Below are 19,180 nucleotides of genomic sequence, written 5' to 3' on the forward strand. Positions count from 1 at the left end.
CTGAACCGATCGACCAGGGTTCTGGGATCCGAGTTTCCAGATCACGTGTTCCAAACCAGACAATCCGAGTGTTAAAGTGTTGGAGGATTTAGAAGTTTTTTCGTAATTGTTTGTTTATTTAATTTTTTTTTTTCCAATAAGGCCTTGGTTTAAGCGCTCTCAGAAGAAAGGCGGTGACAACACAGGCAGACGGCGTCACCGAGAAACCGGACCCTGGTGACGGGCGAGGGCTTTGCGGAATCCCCGTTTCCCCCATTTTAAAAGCGCAGCGGCGCCCCGGACACCCCCCCCCTCCCCCGCCGCCGTTCCCCTCCCTCGCCAGAAGCGACACCCCCGGAGCAGCCCCCACCGGGAATGCCCCCGGACGGCCTCGCCGCCACCCCCGGCGGGGTCACCCCGAGTGGGGCTCCCCCCGGCGGGGGGGTCCCGTGCACCCCCTCGGCCCCGGAGCCGCCGCTCGCCGGGAGCGGGGCCCGCCGGCCCCGGCCGCGCTCGCTCGGGGTGACCCCTGCCGGCGGCTCGGCGGGCGGCGGCGGGAGGTGGGGAGGGGGGGGAGGGCCCCGCTGCCCCGGCCCCGCGGAGCCCCCGCCGCCGCCCCCGCCCCCGCCCGCCCCCCGCGGAGCTGTCCGCGCCGGCGGTGCTGATCGCCGCTCCCCGCCGCCGCCCCGCGCCCGCGCACTCCGCGCCGCCGCCGGCAGCCGCATGGCAGCGGAGGCGCTGGGCTGGCGGCCGCGGCCGGGAGCGCCGGGCGGGCGGGGCGAGGCGGAGGGGCCGGCGCGCCCTGCGGAGGTGAGGGGGGTCCGCCGGGAGGGCGGGGGGACACACACATACACCGGCCCCGGGAGGAGGTGGGGGGGGGGGGGGGGGCGGGGGGCTCACCTGCGGGCGGGGAGGAGGCGCGGCGGCGCCCCCGGCTCGCTCCCACCCCCGCGCCCCCCTCGGTCGCGCCCCCGCTCCCCGCTCGCCTTCCCCTCTCGCTCCCGTCTGGCGGCTGCACGGACCGTTCCAGCCCCCCCCCCCCCCCCCCCCCCCCCTCCCCAAGAGCTCCCGGCTGTCGAATAAAGTGTGAGGTCGAGGCGCGGGAGGCGGCGGGGCGATGGCGAGGCAGCTGCGCCCCCGCGCCAGCGACTTTGGGGAAGTCCCCAAGTCCCGCTGCGGCTGAGCAGGGCACGGCTGGTGCCCTCGAGTCTGGGCCGGTGGTCACTGAATGATCGGAGGGGCGCTGGCGAACAGATCGATAAGCGAGGATGCCCGGTCTCGGTGCGCGGAGTCCAACTCCCGACCGCGGATGAAGGAGGGATGCCGAGGTGTTGTGGAGAGAGGACCGGTAAGAGCTGCCGAGGAGCAGGACAAGGAAGACCCGCAGGACGAGGGGGAAAGGGGACAGGTGGTGGGAAGGAAGAGGGGAGAAGGAGAGAAGGAAAGATCGGTTTAGGTCGGGATTACTTATTTTTATTCCCGAAGGTAGCCTCCTGCCCTGGCTAAGGTGTTGGCTGTAGGTTTGCAGCGCTGGAAGAACAGCTCGTCCAGGAGAAGGGACCTCTCCTGCGTGGTTCCCGCCTGCCCGAGAGTCAGGGACACGGAGGGAGCTCCGGGAGGGACCAGTGAAGTTCATCCGACACTTTTCCCCCCTTCTTCCCCCCGCCCCTGCCGCTGCTGGCACATTAGCATGCAGGGTAGGCTCTGGTGTGCATTTAATGACTCCATTTGCCAGTGTCTCTGTTAGCTCACGCCGCCTTTCTCCGGTCTCGCTTCGGAGCCTGCCTCCCCGGGACCAGCTGGGTCCAGCTCCCCGCTGCACCCACACCACCGGGCTCCCCGGGACCCGGGTGCCGCCTCCGGCGCGGTTAGGCAGCGAGAGCGAAGCTCCGAGCAGCGCTGGAAGGGGAGGGGGCAAAACAGAGCAAGCTCAGGCGAGAGAGGCAGGGAGAGACTCCGTCTCGGCAGTAATGAGGGAGAAGCTGTTTAGTCATCTCTCTATATATACTTTCACAATGACGATTACATTTACTGATTGCTTCTGACTGCATTTAGAGAGGGAGTCAAGAGGCAGGCAGCACAGTTCACCTTTTATCCTGAGGAGTGACTGCTCCCCCTTCCTTCCAGTTCCCCAGATTTAGCCCTACTTTTGGGCACTAAGAGTGTCTTTCCTTGCCAGGTAAGGCATCGCTGCGAGCCGGCAAGATGGGGCTCTCTGGGCTGACTGGGAGGGAGGGGAGAAGTTTGCATGCATTTATCCTAAGCCTGTTGCTTTTGCTCCTAAATCTCTCCAACGGACTGAGGGAGTGAACGTTTTGCAGAAAGTTTTATTACCTGATGTGATTGCGAAGGGAAAGGAGTACGTGACTGCCGGAGGATCCCGAAGCTTGGGCTGACATATTTTGCTTTAAAGCAAGAGTCTCTCTGCTGTCAGAGCCTGACCCAACAAGGACAGGAGAGGAGAGAACGAATGATCTCAAGGCTCTTTGCTCCCGTTAGCAGTGTCTCATCAAGAAACTCACAGTGTGTTTATCAGTCGCATTCTAAATCATCCTGGTCTGCTTCTAGAAAGGGAAACGCTATGAGATTTTTGGGTTGTTTCAGCTTTCATGAAACTACGAAGAGACATGTGTTAAGTATAGCATTGCCGGTGGGAGCGAACGTGGTAAGAATCCATCGTGTATTTCTTGACCCTTTAGGTGAATGGAAATAACTGTGTTCTCTAAAGTTTTCCTCCAGAGCTTCCCTGACCTAGCCGTGCTGGTCAGGTTTTTGTTTGAAACTGGGATGAAACCAGGGTGCCCACGAAGCGGCTGCAGCGCAGGCGACCTGCGGGAGCCAGTGGTGGGCAGGGAGGGACTCGGATGGGGCCAGGAGTCCTGAGGGGGGGCACAGGGGGCTCATGCCACAAGCTTTTCTATCAAATTTGCTTGCACCATTTCACTGTCCCCATAATCATCTAAAGAAAACAGACTCTTCTCTATAGATGCTGCCTTTTTTCAATCAGGAGGAGGCAAATTATTTTATTTCGTGTACCAAGTCTTCTAAATGTCATCAGCAGGGTACCAACCTTTTGTTAACTAATTCCTTTCAAATTACATGCAGAAATTACGGTAATTAAAATTAGAAATACGTGTGTAGCTAAATATATGCTTGTTAGAACGAGTGTGTGTCTGTTTGCTATGGAGCTGAAGGGACTCTGTCGGCTGACTGTACAGTATATTTTGAGCCCGACCAACAGCTCTCCAGCCTAGAAAGCCTGGTTAGCAGTTACCAAAACCCAGGCATGCAGAAAAGGAGCATTCTTTCCACATTCTGCAGATAAACTAGTTAATTCATATTTTTTTACTCAGCTTGGTTTGTGCAGCTCTGAATTACAGACCCAGTCCTGTCTCTTACTTAATTTTCTGACTCTTACTTTGGGGAGGGGTGGAGTTCCAAGGGCTCACGGACAAGAGAAAGAACAACTCATTACTCTTCTCCCTCTCAGTCCTTCAGACAATTTACAGCTGGAAAAGACTCCCTTTTTGTGTATTTTGAGGATCAAATGGGACAGATTTAATGCAACTTTGAAAATTAAGCGGTGCACTACGTTTTCTTAACCAGCTGCATCTCTTAGTCACAGAGAAATGGGAACTAAACTTCCACAGAAGAATCCCCCTCTCTTCCTCTTCTGCTTTAATCCCCTGCCCATTTCACAGCTGAGATATTTATAGCTTCCCCACATATACTTCCAGCTTGGAAGGACCCATTTTATCTTTAAAAATTGATTTTAAAATGTGTAAGTCACTTCTGAGTTACCAGCGCCTTATTAGAACAATTATATGTGAAGTATTTATAGTGCCTCGGCAGCTAATGTAGGTAACCTGGAATTTACAGCCAAAGTTATAAAAGTACAGAAGAGATTTCTAAAGAGGTTCCCCCGAGAAATCAGGGGAGATGAGGATCCAGTGTACTGTAGCTGGTCAGGTCACCGCACGTCGCCAGTCAGTCCTGGTAGAATGGTTGTGGTGGTGCCGCTAATTGAAATTACAAAGCAGAGAAGACGGTTCAGCGGCAAGAAAACCAGGAACAGGATGTGTTCCCTCAGTCTCTTGGTCATTTGCCTGTATATATTCGGTGATTAATGAATGAAATGGTTCTCCTTTTCCTGCCTCCCGTTCTGCAGTCCTGTTCTTAACGCCACAGTTGTTATAAAAGCGAAAGGATCCACCACCGCTGGGGTAAGAAACCGGCAGCGCTGCTGCCTGCGCCCACCGCGCCCCCGGAGGCGCCTCCAGCCGCCGACCGGGGCGTGTGTTCAAAGTTGCGCAGAGAAAGTTCGCGGTGCTGCGCTCGGGGGGTGTTGGTCTCCAGGGCTGGTGCTATCAACGCCATAAAGTCCCTCTTTAGGGGCAGAGAAAAACTAGCGCTTAGCAATATTGAACAGTTCCTTATAGGAAACATCGCGGGGCGTTCGCTCCAGTGCCACGCACACAAGCAAAGTGTCTCCTTGGGATAAGCATCACTACGGATTATTACATGTTTTGTAATTACAAAACCTCTTCCAGCAGCAGTAGGATGCTTGCACGAGGGATTCCAATTGTCCTTTAGACAGTAAAATTGCACAGAAAGATTCTCCACATTAAGGTGATGAACGCTAATGCGCCCTGAAGAGGAAAAGCATTTCTGCGAGCAGTTTAGTCCTTTTCACCGCAGATTGATTCCATCATTTTTTAATTCAGTATTTTGATGGCCGGTTGAAATCAATAATGCTGCAGCCTTACTGGCTGGAATGGCAGCTTTCATGTAATTAAAAAACTTCAGAGTAAAACTGCCTAGAAGGATACGGTGTAGAGGACATAATTAAGCTTTGAGGGCCTGAGTCAGTAGAATCAACGGAATTTGCATTGATAAATTGACTGTTGATTGGGCCCCTAATGCATCTTATATGATAATGGGCCCTTTCTCCAGAGAATTTTATGGTAAAGTTAGAAAAACATTAGGGAAGTGAAAGTAAATACAAGTTAAAACAAAAGTTATGTATCGTAAGACCTCTGACCAATGATCAAAAAGAAAATGAAAATTCACGGCTAGATCAGAACTACAACTACTACTCTACCTTCAGCAGAATGCTGGCTTCCAGGGGTTGAGGACTGGAACAACTTGGGGTATTTTTCATGTAAAAATCAAAAGTGCAGTGAACATATTTCATTTTGACCTAATAGTCCTTCAATTCTTCGTCTGAAAGACTTCTGCCTCCGTTAGGTAGGAAATAATCACGGTATCTTCCTGCTGGAGGAAAGCTGCCCAGCTTTGGAGGCTTCCTTCATTCTGATGTTCTTGGTACTCCGCTGGGAGCTTAATCTATGAGCTTTCACACCTGGGATTCCAGCTTACTGCTGCTGAGGTATTCTGAGCGATGTTTCCCTGAAAGTCAGAATTTGGCGGAGGGCTGCAATGTTTCACAAGAGTAAAACCCACCTCTAAACAAAAGAGCCCAGTGAAAAACTGCTGCTGAGGCCAGGTCTTTAATTAAAGGGGGAAGAAAAGTAATGAAAACCAGAGAAGATTTTCCTTTCAACCGAAAATGTTCTTAGTGCACCCTTCAGTACATACTGAACTTTTTTAAGACTGGAAACCCAGCTCAGTCCAGTCATGGCTTTTCGTGGCATACTGTTTCACCGGGCGAACTGCAAGCTGATTTTATTGGAGTTCCCAGCTCTTTCTTGACAGCTGTAGTTAAACTGATGAGCACATGAGGCTTACACCTGGGGAATTATGGATTAGTCTTGTTTGTAAGGAAGCAAATATAAATTAGTGTGTTTATGCTACTTTTAAAATGCTTTTAATGAGGAATCATTTGCTATTCAAAATTTCAATCTATAATAATGCCATAACCCTGCTGCGCTGATTATCGTGTACCTTGTTTAACACCCTTCTTCAAACGGGAGACGAGGGCAAGCCAGTGGTGTTAAACTCTTGCGTACGTACCGGTATCTGAGTCTTTAGCACAACGGGGCAAGACACCCCGCTTGACTGTGTGTCGTGTTTTTATTCTGTTCTGTATTTTAGATGGAACTGATCTGACTTCCAGCAGGTCTCAGGAGCAGCCTAACTGTCTTCTCCAGTGACAAGGCCTGGGGTCATCATGGCAGCAGGGGTAGCAGCATGGTTGCCCTTTGCCAGGGCAGCTGCCATAGGATGGATGCCAGTGGCCAACTGTCCCATGCCACTGGCTCCAACGGAGAAAAACAAGAGGCAGGATGAGCTGATCATTCTCAACGTGAGCGGCAGGCGTTTCCAGACCTGGAGGACTACCCTGGAGAGATACCCAGACACGCTCCTGGGCAGCACCGAGAAGGAGTTCTTCTTCAACGAAGACACTAAGGAGTACTTCTTTGACCGGGACCCTGAGGTCTTTAGGTGCATCTTAAATTTTTATAGAACTGGCAAGCTGCACTACCCCAGGTACGAGTGCATCTCTGCTTATGACGAAGAGCTCGCCTTCTACGGGATCCTCCCTGAAATCATTGGGGACTGCTGCTACGAAGAGTACAAAGACAGAAAGCGGGAAAACGCGGAGCGGCTGATGGATGACAACGACTCAGAAAACAACCAAGAAGGGTCCATGCCATCCCTGAGCTTCCGGCAGACCATGTGGCGAGCCTTCGAGAACCCCCACACCAGCACCTTAGCCTTAGTCTTTTACTATGTCACCGGTTTCTTTATCGCTGTCTCTGTGATCACTAATGTCGTGGAAACTGTCCCTTGTGGCACGGTGCCTGGAAACAAGGAGCTTCCATGTGGGGAAAGATACGCTGTGGCTTTCTTTTGCTTGGACACAGCCTGCGTGATGATTTTCACGGTTGAGTATCTGTTGAGACTCTTTGCGGCCCCAAGTCGCTACAGATTCATTAGAAGTGTGATGAGCATCATTGACGTGGTGGCCATCATGCCGTACTACATTGGCTTGGTGATGACCAACAATGAGGATGTCAGCGGAGCCTTTGTGACACTAAGGGTTTTTAGGGTTTTCAGGATTTTCAAGTTCTCTCGCCATTCCCAAGGCTTAAGAATCTTGGGCTACACTTTGAAGAGCTGTGCCTCCGAGCTTGGCTTTCTCCTCTTTTCCCTCACTATGGCAATCATCATCTTTGCAACTGTGATGTTTTATGCAGAGAAAGGGTCCTCGGCAAGCAAATTCACCAGTATTCCTGCTTCCTTTTGGTACACTATTGTCACCATGACAACACTGGGGTGAGTATTACTGTTTCTTTTACTGAGCAGCGGGCAAGCACGTACCAGGAGCCTGACTTACAGTTGCTCCTAAGCATTTTCCTGGGTGCATGTTCGAAAAGGGGCTGGAGCTGTTAAGGGCTTGATTGTTCTTTGCCTTACAACTTCTGCAATTGCTGCTTATGTGAAGTTGCATAAATCCGAAAAAGCACTTACACCCACTTGACAACTGCTTGGCACAATGGTAAACGAGTGCAGGAGGAGCAAGGCTGTGGAGTAGCAGGTCCTTTTTCGCACTCCTTCTGCAGGAGAGAAAAGTTATCATGAGTGCAAGGAAGCTGGCAACTGAGCTTGTGGGTTTTTCAGACATTCATTCGAGCCGTAGATTTTACACAAAGCTGCTGATGTGTGTGTGCGTTGTCTCTTCCCGTGATGTCGGTCATTGTTACTTCACTTGACATGGCAGAAACTACAGATTTGCTGAATTCAAATGGATACTGTGGGCCACTATACTGAAAACACTCTGTGATCTCCAGGACATGATCTGTTTTTTACTTAATTGAGTAGGATACCGGCTTCTTGTCTGTGTTTGGTTGTGAGTTTAAAAAATAATACGAGTGTGCTGTAGCAGTTGCAGTAGAATTTCAAACGTTCCCATGGACAGGCACAAAGATAATGATATCAAAGCAAGGGGAATGTAGCCTGGAGGGCACTTTTTTCCCTTATATTTCATTTCTGTCTTACAGATGTTTCTACTGAGATTATAGATTTGAGCTTCTGTTGCTCCGAACTAAAACCTTTGTAAGCAGAATGACCAAGCCCTCACCCTGACGGCGTTATGTAAAAGAAAGTAGGCATCACAGGCTGCTGCTTCAGGCAGGCACAAAGTTATGACCGAATGCAATCTCTTAATTCCACATATCAGAACAACATACCCAGTTTAGAGTTACTTGGCAAAGAGTTCTCCCACTGGAGAGTTTCCACAGTTTAATATTCAGATGTAGACAATTCCCATTCCTGTAATATGGTGACCGCTTTTTCTCTAAACTGCTTTTGATTTTAGACACTTCTCTGTGCCCATTATACATGAACAGGCACACAGTAGCACTTTTAAATTATTAAAATCATAATTCAGCTGTCAGAAAGGCACCGAATCTCAGCATATGACAACTGCAAGTCTGAATTTCTTCATTAAGTGAAAATGTAGAACATGTTTGTCATAGTCACTGCAAGATCTCTTTTTCCTCCTTTTTAAACCTAAGCAAAGACTGCAAGTTCATATGACAAAAGCTGAGTTCCTTACCCTGGAAAACTAGACAGTGCCTACGTAGAAATCAAAGCTGGGCTTTGGATCCCAGCGCTCCCCCACCCTGTGGTTCAGATTTCCATATTCTGACTGGTCCATACTGGTCAGTTCCCACCTTCCTGTCCCCACCATCGTAATCTGAGCAGCTTCAGAAGGACACCTGTCCTGGGTGGCTTGTTCGTGCGTCCTCTCCTCGAGGGGGAAATGCGTGAAAATATAGATCTATTTTCTGGTTTCTGTTTAACACCGATTGCACCTATCTGTCTGTCTGCACTCGTGCACATTCACACGTACGTTGTTATATCCTGTGACAGGGAAGTTGGGGTCAAGGGAACGTTCCGTGTTGGTTGGGAACAAACCCTCCTTGTGAAATACGAGCAGGATGTGCTGTAGGGCCACTGGGTCTGTCCTGTCAGTGCAGTGTCTTGGTCTTGCTCTCTTTCCCTTCCTTTCTGAACGCAGGGATAGACAAACCAGAGTGCTCCTGAGGACTTTAAAGTGATCTCAATCTGTTGTAATCACAGAAATTACAGATGAATGAGTGCTTTAAATGAGTTGACAAGAGTTTAAAAAATTAGACATTTAAACACGGCTTTGGTAAGAGTGCCTTGGAAAGAGACCTATAAACTGCTGTCAAAGCCTTAAAGCTTAAACATCTAGTATCACTGATTTGGGATTTTTGTGGCAGGATTTTAATTAAAATAGGTGTCTCTAGCAAACGGTCTGTCAGCTAAGTTTAGTGCCGTATCACAGACTTACAAGAAACTCGGAAACCTCGATAACAGAACCACAGAATCACAGAACAATAGCAGGCCCCGAGGCGCCCCTGTGCCCTCTGACAACACCTCTCTGCCCACAACCGCAGCCAGCAGGTGCCAGCCCTTCCTTGCCCAAGCACCCGACGCCAAACACTCTCCACTGGCTTGCCCAAAACCTGGGCTAGAAAAAACCCACGATGAGCCATAGAAACCTAATTCCTGCCAGACCCGTGCCGCAGAGCCCCGTCCGGATGCCCTCGGAGAGGCGCTTTCTGGAGCTGGTCAGGACGGTGGATGGGTCCCAGAGGTGTGGGTGCAGGGACAGCACTGGTGGAGCAAGGTGCCAGCACCAGCCCTCGGCCCCTGCAGCAGCGCTCACCCACACCTTGGCATCACGGCCCAGAAATTCATGAACTCCAGAAACAAAACTTGTGGCCTCAGGTCACTGCCACCTTCCTGGCTCCCACCGTGTGGTGTGGGTGTTTAACATCTCCCGTCCCCCTTCATTTCCCCATAAATCCTTTCAGTTTTGACAAACTGGCATTTTCATACAATATTTCATATGCACCTCTCTTCAGAAGTCACTTCAATACGTTTCGATGGATCTTGTTACTAATGAGAGTGCTGGCAATTCCTGTCACACAGATGTTGCCAAAAATGCAGCCAAAGCCTCATACGCCCTTCTTAAAACATCAGACTTTGCCCGGTTGGTGGCTGCCAGCTCACGGCTTGCATTTCAGCAGTGCTCTGAGCTTTTGTGAGCATCTTAAATATTATCTGCCATTTGCCTTTAAGAATTCAGCCCGTACTTAGAACAAGAATTTACAAAGCACAATGGTTTTTAACTCAAATCTATACACCTGCGTATGTATTTTTTGTTTTGAACACTGAAATATTTAAATCCAGAGAAGTGAGCATTTCCCTGACACTGGAATGCCACCATTGCTTGTGACAGAGTGCATTGTAAGAGTGATTTGCAACATGCAGGATAACTCTTCCCATGTTAGTGAGACATTAAAAAGTTAGCTGCATTTATATAAAAGGGAAAGTTCACTCACAACAACCAGGGCTACCGTTAGGAAACCACTGACTTTCCTGCTGTACTGTACAGCAGCCGCTGTTATTCCAGATTCCTGAGTATCTTTAGGATACAACAGAACTTCCACATTGACCCATAAATGAAAACCAATAAAAATGCATTTCTTCTTGAAGGTGAAGCACTGCGCAAAATAGAATAAGTGCTGCTGTTGGTGGGGTTACTACGCAAACCAGTTCTGAGAGATCCAGGACAACTTGCAAGCTCCTTAGGTAGTTAACAACCCAAGGAATAGGTACATCAGTTTTTCTGGAATGGGAAACAAAGCAAAGGAATTAAATTATACTGACCCTGCGTCTCTGATCCCTCTGCTGTGCTCATCAGCCCTGGTTTAACAGAGGCTGTTTTTAATTTAGCACAATTTAAATTTTGCTCAGGAGGCTTTATAATGAAAGCATTATTCTTGGGTGCATCTTAAATCAATCTGAATTACTGAAACAACTATTCAAAATTAATTCAAAATCAGCTATCCAATTCATGCAGAAACATTTTTCTCCAGAGGCCCAGAGCTACCCATCTTCTCTCTTGCCTTGGTCTAAACCAGCAACACAACGACCATCAGCTCTGCCAGCACCCTGTCCTCGTTCTGCAGGAGGTTTTGGCCCCCGGGACCCTCCACCTCAGTAACGCAGGCGCTGCCGAAAGCAGCGCAGGAGCACGGTGCTGGTTCCCATCGTGAGCGTCCAGGTCCCTGGCTTGGTTTAGCGAACTTGAAGCGCGACAGCCGCCAGTTTTACTTCTACACAGAGACAGTTTAAATACCATAAATTTTGTCACCTTGTTACCAGCCTGTTGGGTTTATTCACTTTTAAATAGCAGTTGGTTGCGGACGGGGCAGCCTCACGTTTCACTGCCCGCCGGCACGCATCACAAACGCGGCCGCGCTACGAGACCTCTCTCACGCTACTAAACCCCGCGCCAGTTTTGCCCAGAGCGCGTATTTTTCTAAGCTTTTTATAGCTGTTTTCCTTTCACCTGACAACAGCAGTATGTTTCAGACCCTCGAGCAGTGTCTGCAACCTGCAGCGCAGGCAGCAAATTGTGGTTGCGAGAACCCAAGTGCCACATCTACCTGCACCACCCCGGGGCACGGAGAGGCTCCCGCGGGCCCTGCAGAACATCGCAGCCAGGCTCCCCGCCGAGCACCGGCACCTAGAGCAGGCGGTGCCAGCACCCCCATCCCCACTGGAGCTGGGAGCAGGCTGGAGCAGAGCAGGGTGAGACGCCTGCAGCATAACCGGGAGGGGATTGTCCCTGAGATCTCTGGGCCGTTGGTGCTAAGAAACCAGCAGTACCGTGGAGCAAGGAACAGAGGTTGTTGATGGATTTTGTTCTGGTTTGAGCTTAGGGATACGCCGTGTGATCTTCTACTGCCTCACGAAGGCTGAGCTCCCACAGCTCGGCGCCCTCGGGGTGGTCCTGGGAGAATCCATCTTCTGTCTGACTGTCTCCCTTGCAATTTGCAAGAACATAATGGTTTCGAGAACACTATCCCTCTCCCAGATTTGGCTACACTAGTCAATGAGTTTGAAAGATACACACCAGTGCACTTGGACAACACAGCCCTGTCTATAATTCATTTAAGGAACCAGGTTAACGCGAGGAAGTCAATAAAACAGATGTGCTGGCCTGGTTATGTCAACAGCCTGATCTGGAGCAAGATCTGAAATTTCTTACAGTTTTTATTAGCTGAGTGCCTAGAGAGCAGGGATTTGGGGGTAGGAGTCTATTTTGGTTTGTCTTGGTTCAAGCTGGTACCCTGTGGTTCTGCAAAATGTGGGTCAGAGAGAGCGTGAGAGAACCAACACCCGATCAGCCCCTCTGAAAGAAACATCACTCTTTGTTTTCCTCATTTCTAGGGCTTTCTTTTTTATTGGTATTCAATCATGGACAAGAAAGAGGATGAAATTTAAGTAGCGAAATAGCATGTGGAATAGTTGCTGCCAAGCTGTTGACAGCTGGACTAGCATGAACTTACTGAATACTGACCACGTTTCTTGCAAATGCTGCCAGCTACCGTGTGAACAGAGATCTCTTTGCAGTTATTTCTCCAGTGTAGAGTACTGAAACCACTCAAGCTGATAGTAACCTTCATTCACCCTCCTTCATGCAAACTACGAGGAGTTTGCAAAGTAAGGAAAATAATAAATCATCTCTGGAGCGCTGCCATTCCCGGCCTCTCCAGAAAGATTGCTGTTTGGCCCAGGAATCACATTGTGCGTGTCAGTACTTCAGTAACTGCCATTAAACTGCATCAGAAAAATAGCTTTAATAGAAACACTACTTTGCATATTTAACATCATCGACGGAAAGATGGATGAGATGTGGGATATTTCCTGTGTAAAGCACGGCACTAAAATTTCATCACTCTCACCATTTCCCACAGTCAACAATTCTTATATCCGCAGGCCAAAGAACTGCTGGAATTTAATATACAGAAAATCCAATCAAACAATGAACTGATGGAGCTACACAAAGAAGCCATTTTCCTGAGCTTTCATTCTCTTGACTCCAGCTTCATCTTATATGAAATGTGTATCAATTTTCTTCTCCTAATGGATTTACAGATATTGTGTGCAAAGTGTCTTTGTATCAGAAACTACAGATGGAACCTTTTCCTTTTACTATCTTGATGTAAATCTCAGGCAAGCATCTCATTTTTGAGCTATCTGTATTCACCAGAACCCCAGAAGTATTAAAATACCTTTATTCATTCTCAGAGCAAGTGGAATTCACTGGCTTTTTCTCTCTCTTAAAAAAAAAAAAAAAAATTATCTGTCCTTAGGCTTTTTATGGCTTTGGATATTTGTAGTGATTGCACGTTTGTGCAAACACACCATTTTTAATGTGCAAAAGAAAATAACTTTCCTTTAGGGTAAACTCGTTTGAGAAGTGAATTATTTTGAATAAGGCCAAGTAACAGTACTGGCTAAAACTGTAACGTGACAGCTACATTTACCAATGGAAGCCTTGGCAGGGATGCATCTATAGCAACTGATTTACAATTTTTTTCTAAGCTCCTCTTCCTTTTTTTTTTCGCCTTTCTTTCTAGACTGCACCACAGTAAGTGCCTGAGAAATACAGATTAAAGATAACATTGTATTTTCATTGGAGATGAAGGGAAGTGATTGGCTTGCTGACTGGATCTGAGCTATTTTTAGTCTCATAAAATGATAATTTCATAACAGTGCTGACCTGGTAAAAGTAATTAGTTTACAGAGATCAGCTGAAAATAAGGGACAGAGTAGCCACTGTCAGTCAGAAAGCAGGGAAATGGGAGGTGAAGTTAAAGGCCCTGCAACAAATTAGCCAAAACTAATTATGTCTCTCAGCTGATTACAGCCCATAGAGCCGGAATCAGTTGTCAGCGCGAATTGCGGAGCAGAGACGAGCGCAGAGGTGGCTCCTGAGCGCCCCGCGTCTCCGCAGGCGGAGGTCAGTCCTCCCCCCGGCCGGCTGCCACCAACCGCCTGCGCTCGCCACAGCTCCCTCCATCCGCCACAGCTCCCTCCGTCCATCACAGCTCCCTCCGTCCATCACATCGCACCTCGACGTCTGTACTTGGCACAGGTTTAGCATGGGGCACCTAAAATATGCAATGAAACTCCTGCCCCACTTTAATATTGGGAAAACAATATGAGGCATTTTTATTGCAATTTCTTAAGGGATCTGTGCATTCTGGGCAGCTGAAGCCAGAATGTGGGAGTTCTGTGCCCAGCCCCGGGTTATTTCTGGGCGGTAGGGGAGTGTCCCAGGCACTGTAAAGCAATCACCTCATTTAAAAAAAAGAAAAACCAAAAAGTGTAAGATGAGCAGAGAAAATTTTTCTCAGCATCACCCAGCATTCCTCCCTGCCACCCATTGCGCTCACAGCCGGACTCCAGCCCCGGGTGCCAGGGCGCGCTCGGCGCTCACCAGCGCTGTCACCTGCGTGGTGCCGGTGGAGGCACGGTGCCACGTGCATTGACCGCAGGCCGCGTCCTCCTGCCCTTCAGTCCAGTCCACGCAGACGCACCCAGCTGCCAAAGCACGTTGTCAGAGGGCGCCGCGGGTTTATTCCTTTTTCATGCAGCCCCAGCCTCAGAAATGGCGATACCCAAACCTCGCAGCTGGTCTTCGCGCCGCTCACAGAAGTGCTCTGGCAACGTGCTTTTGTGCAGGACCCTGGCAGCCAGCAGACCTGTGGGTCGGCCCCGGCTGCCTCTCCCGGCTCGCCGAAGGATGCTGGCAGCTGCGGCGATATCTCATGGTGAGCACCACAGCTCAGCAGAAGTTGAAGAAGAAAAGAGCTACAATTAGGTCATTTATCCACTGCCCTCCCACTCTCGCTGGGGAATTTTCTTTTTTTCCTGTCACATTCCGCCACATCCACTGTGAATTTATTCGTATTTTCCTTCGGTGCAGGCAGATGCTGGATGTTTGTCCTGCGGACCAGGAAGACAGGCAGGGTTCAGCCGAGCTCTGCCTTCTCCTGGACAGGCAACGCCTGCAGAAACAGATTGTGTCTATTTAACTATTTACCATTGCTACATTAGAGCACACTCAAGGGCTGTAATTCACCTCTTAAAGTTACAAGTAAGTGTGGAAGAGTTATTTTAAAATCAATATCTAACAGAATGCCATTGTTCCAACATTAAAACCTGCTGGGAAATTACTAGGAGGCATGTGGCAAGTCAAATCACTGCCTGCCAGAGGAGGAAACAATTCATTACTCCTTTAAAAGGTGCAAGTCTTCACTGGCTTTTCGTTCTGCTTTGCAGCCTCAGAAATGACGCTGGAGCATCTGGCTCCTTCTTTCCTTCATTCTTTCGTTATTTCACTCTTTTGTTCTGGCTCTACATTGTGGACTTCTTACTTTCTGCACGGGGCTGTGAGGGGTTTGGGTCTGGGGACGAGCGCTGTGATGGCATTGTCACTGCTCCCATCCTGATGGGCAGTGGCACTCTGCGCATGAATTACCCCTCACCTATAAAAGCATCTGCAACAACAACAGAACCAAACTGGGCAGCCACTCAAGTCATTTTCCGAGCAGGCTCTTCACCGCTCGGGTTCAGGAGAGCCGTTGAGCACATCGCCTGGGGAAGCCTGCTGCTTCAATCTTGGCCTGCCATCTGCGGCAAAATTAAAACACAGATCAGCTTTAGCTTTTTGCCTTCAGGACTGCGCGAAATTTGGCTGATGTACATCCCCAGAAAGCCCTTGAGAAGGATTGTTTGCTTCTGAAGAGAAACCTAAGCTTAAACGGAGATGCAGAGGTCTCAGTGCAACTGTGCTGTGGAGTCTCCTAACAACAAGGTCAAATAATTCAAGTTGCAAGTCCTACACGCAGGGAGGGAAGCAGCCGCTGCTATCGAACGGGCACCACGTCCGGGTTTGCCGGACGCTCGGGCGGCAGCGGGACAGAAATAACGTCCCGGCACCCACAGACCTCGCCCAACCTGCCTCGCAGCAGCGGAAGCTGCCGGGCTCACTTGTAACAGCTCCCATTAATCAAACAACGCATCCTCAGCGTTGTGAAGTACCCTCAGCTTCTTATTACGAGTAATTATTTGTCACATACTTATTGCTTGTTCTTTCTGTACACGTGACTCCCCTTTGCCATCCAAAAGACACAAACTGCTGCTGTTTTTCTCATCTTGCCTGTAGATACAGGGTTTCACATCAGATGTGAAAACAGCAGATGATAAAGTCTTGAGTCACTTTCAGCCTTTAATATTTAAATGTACAGCCTTGATAACAAGATGTCACCCCACAACCAGACAGCCCTTTTTTTCTTCTCTGTACTAAGGAAAACACTTCTTACTATTATTTAATACTCCTTATTTTCTCACCTAGTTGCCACAATCCTCAGTTCCATGTCTGTATGCTCTACGTGTGCTTTTGGGGTATAATCTGGAGACAACACACCACCAACAGTACACACTTTTCTCTATATTTGTATGACCTGGAGCACGAGGGAGCCATCCTCCTTAAATATTAATTACAGTCACTATGGTAAGAACAAAAATAGCACTTTATTTTTCAATTGTAAAGGATAAAGCAAGCCAGCTATTCTTGCAATCTAATGCTTGGCAGGAGTAAGCTATCTTCAAAAGGAAAGCTAAAATGAGAGAAAGCTGCTCTGAGCTGCTTTCTCCTAGAATCCATCTCCCTCAGTGTCTCAGTTTGGATCAGTGACGCTCTTTGAAAGCGAACCCAACCGTCCTGTCCTTGCTGCAGTTTGGCTCGCAGCGCAAAGAGGTTTCAGAGCACGCGAACGGCATTCCTTCTGGAGGAAATACGACTGGAAGATGCACTCCAGGAACGCACCTAATGTGCTCTTACTGCTAATGGGCATTCAGTCCATGGACCAGACTAGGACTAGTCTAAAATCAATCCTCCCCGAGACATGTACAGGAGGGATGCTCGGTTCCCTGCACCAGCTCGGCTCCTGTTGAGCCGCGCTACCTGCTAATGCAGACATAAACTTACTCTTTCCCTGTAATTGATTTCAGAAGTCATTCTCAATCATAAGCCAGTTTTAGTGTCTTTTGAGGTTTACATAGTTTCTTGGCCTTTTGTCGTCAATATTAAGCTGAGAAAAGCTCCAATTGCTTCTTTCTGCCTCTTCAGGGGGAAGATAGGAGTAGGCTGTTGTCGATTTAACAGACTCTGACACCTCCGTTACTCCACTGCATGAGAGCCTTTTTCTAGTAATCAGTGTCTGAAATGAGTAGAAACAGGACTTAAATTTACCACTTTGAACATGAATCAATGAAGCGTTATTGCCAACACACATCCTTCACTGTCACACATTTCAGTTGTGCTGTTGGTTCAGGAAGATTTAAAACCCCGTCTCCCACCCAGCTTTGCACCTGTGAGATATCCTTTTTATCAAGCTCACTCTCTGATCTCTGCATAATTAACCAAAATATGAAATCCCGAGCTTCTGCCACGCGTGTGTGTGCTTTAAAACTTCCTGCAAGACCACTAGATTGTGTGCAGATGGGCAATCACGGTCAGCTCACAGGAGGTAATCACAACTTTTACTTGGTGCCTCTTTCGTTTTCCTGCCTACTTACATCTGCCTAACCGTCTGTTCATCAATCCAGGGAGCATCCATCATGTAATAGGATGAGTCCTACTGAGTCAGACACTCTGCTTCAGTTCATGAAATGAGTTGGCATGATGTTCCAGCCTTGGCACGCTAGATGCAAAAGACTTCAGCCCTTTTAGGTATCTTTCTCCTACAGAGGAATAGCAGGCCAGATTAAATAATAGAAACATTCATTCAGCAAGACAGCTGTTGAATGAAAATACGCAAAACAGATGAAATCAGGTAAAAGTCATCTCTCTTGATAAGGGTCAAAACAAGTAGTAAGCTGGGCTGAAGGGATACAAGATTTCGGGCTGCAGAGGGCTGAGCAGGATGAATCCCACCACTAATGAGCTTAGTGAATAAGCTCATTACCTAACGAGCTCTATTGAACAAGCTTGATTTCCAGCCTCGGGAAAGCCTTCTGAACAGATAAACCATAGGTAAACAGCTCCGTCCGTTTACACACAGATACGTAGCTGTAGCTCAAGAGCAAAGTCATGGTCATGGTCAGATTTTTCTTGGCGGTGTAGATGTCAGGATGGATCAGAAAAGCAACAAACAGTTGAGGCTCTTCTCCACTCTAGAACTTTCTTTACAAATTCCGATACTAACAAGGATGCACACCAACATGACTTGTTAATACACCCAAGTCCTGATAACTTGCCTTTGGCATTAGCGTAGGACTGTCCTACCCTCCACGGAGCTGGACTAGGTAACCTTCAGGGGTCCTTTCCAACCAAAATTGTTCTACAATTGTATGAACAAGTGCTCCTGAAATGGCGCATCTCTGTGGGTCTCCATCTGAACCCCCAACCTTGCTTTTGTGACCTGGGAAGATACGTCAGATCAGATGCCAATTTACAGGTCTTGCCAAATGGCCCAAAAGGAAATGTCACGTCCATACTCTTTTGTGGACAATTTATTACCAGAAAGGTAGGAGTCTTGAAGTATCTAGCCTGTAAGGAATGGTCCATCACGTACCCACATGCTGTTTAGCACAGTTTCCAATTTTGTTGGCTTGGAAGTGAAAAGAGAAAGTGAGATTTTAGAAAAGGAGAATAGATCTACAGACGTTGAAAGAAAAACAGTAAATCTTGATTTTGTCTTCTACATAGTAACACTTGCATTTAGTTTTACCCTTTTTTCCTTAGATTTTCAGCAGAATCTGAAGTATTGTTTAAACTACTCAGCTCCTACAGTTGTGCCACTCTCAGACACTGCCACTGTCCATCCATTGTCTGTCACCGTCTGAGCAGAGCTAAAAAATGTTTGAAGAAGTAAAGGGAAGGAAAAGGTCTGAACTTTGCAGTAAAAAATAACTGCTAGTTGAGTGGGAGATAAAGATATTTAGGAGAAAACAAGTGTTCGGTCTTTAAAAACATAGATATTTAACCCTATGCAGGCAAGCCCTCAAGTGCCCACCACAGGTTAAACAAACACGCGCACAGCTCGCTTGCACATGTCAGCATATATTCACATGACTGCAGCATGCAAGTCTGGCACCAAACGTACTGTGAACTGAGAATGAATTGCAGCAGCTTTTATGATTCATTTTTTGTCAGAAACAAAGGAGGCATCTGTGGCTGCCTCGTTAGCCGTGTCCGGGGGGGGTCGTTTGCTGCTGCAGGACATAAAACCCGCTGCTCAGGCGAGGCTGTGGCGACGTGCGTCCTTCCAGGATGGCTTTACTGACAGCTTTGACAGCCCCTTGCAATTTCATCTATGTAAATAATTTCTAATGGTTC

The 19,180-nt window shown here is 48.4% G+C and overlaps 1 protein-coding gene across 2 annotated transcripts in view; it reads left to right on the forward strand.

The window, feature by feature from the left end:
• The first annotated feature begins 6,109 nt into the window (after positions 1–6,109).
• Positions 6,110–19,180, forward strand: part of KCND3 (potassium voltage-gated channel subfamily D member 3) — a 118,322-nt gene continuing 105,251 nt past the window's right edge. For both annotated transcript variants that reach the window (XM_009960757.2, XM_009960759.2), the window contains exon 1: positions 6,110–7,218. In XM_009960757.2, coding sequence (XP_009959059.2) covers positions 6,110–7,218 — 1,109 coding nt within the window. The remainder of the gene's footprint in view (positions 7,219–19,180) is intronic.

Source organism: Leptosomus discolor, chromosome 21 (assembly GCF_034619465.1).
Source record: "Leptosomus discolor isolate bLepDis1 chromosome 21, bLepDis1.hap2, whole genome shotgun sequence".
Taxonomy (NCBI): domain Eukaryota; kingdom Metazoa; phylum Chordata; class Aves; order Leptosomiformes; family Leptosomidae; genus Leptosomus; species Leptosomus discolor.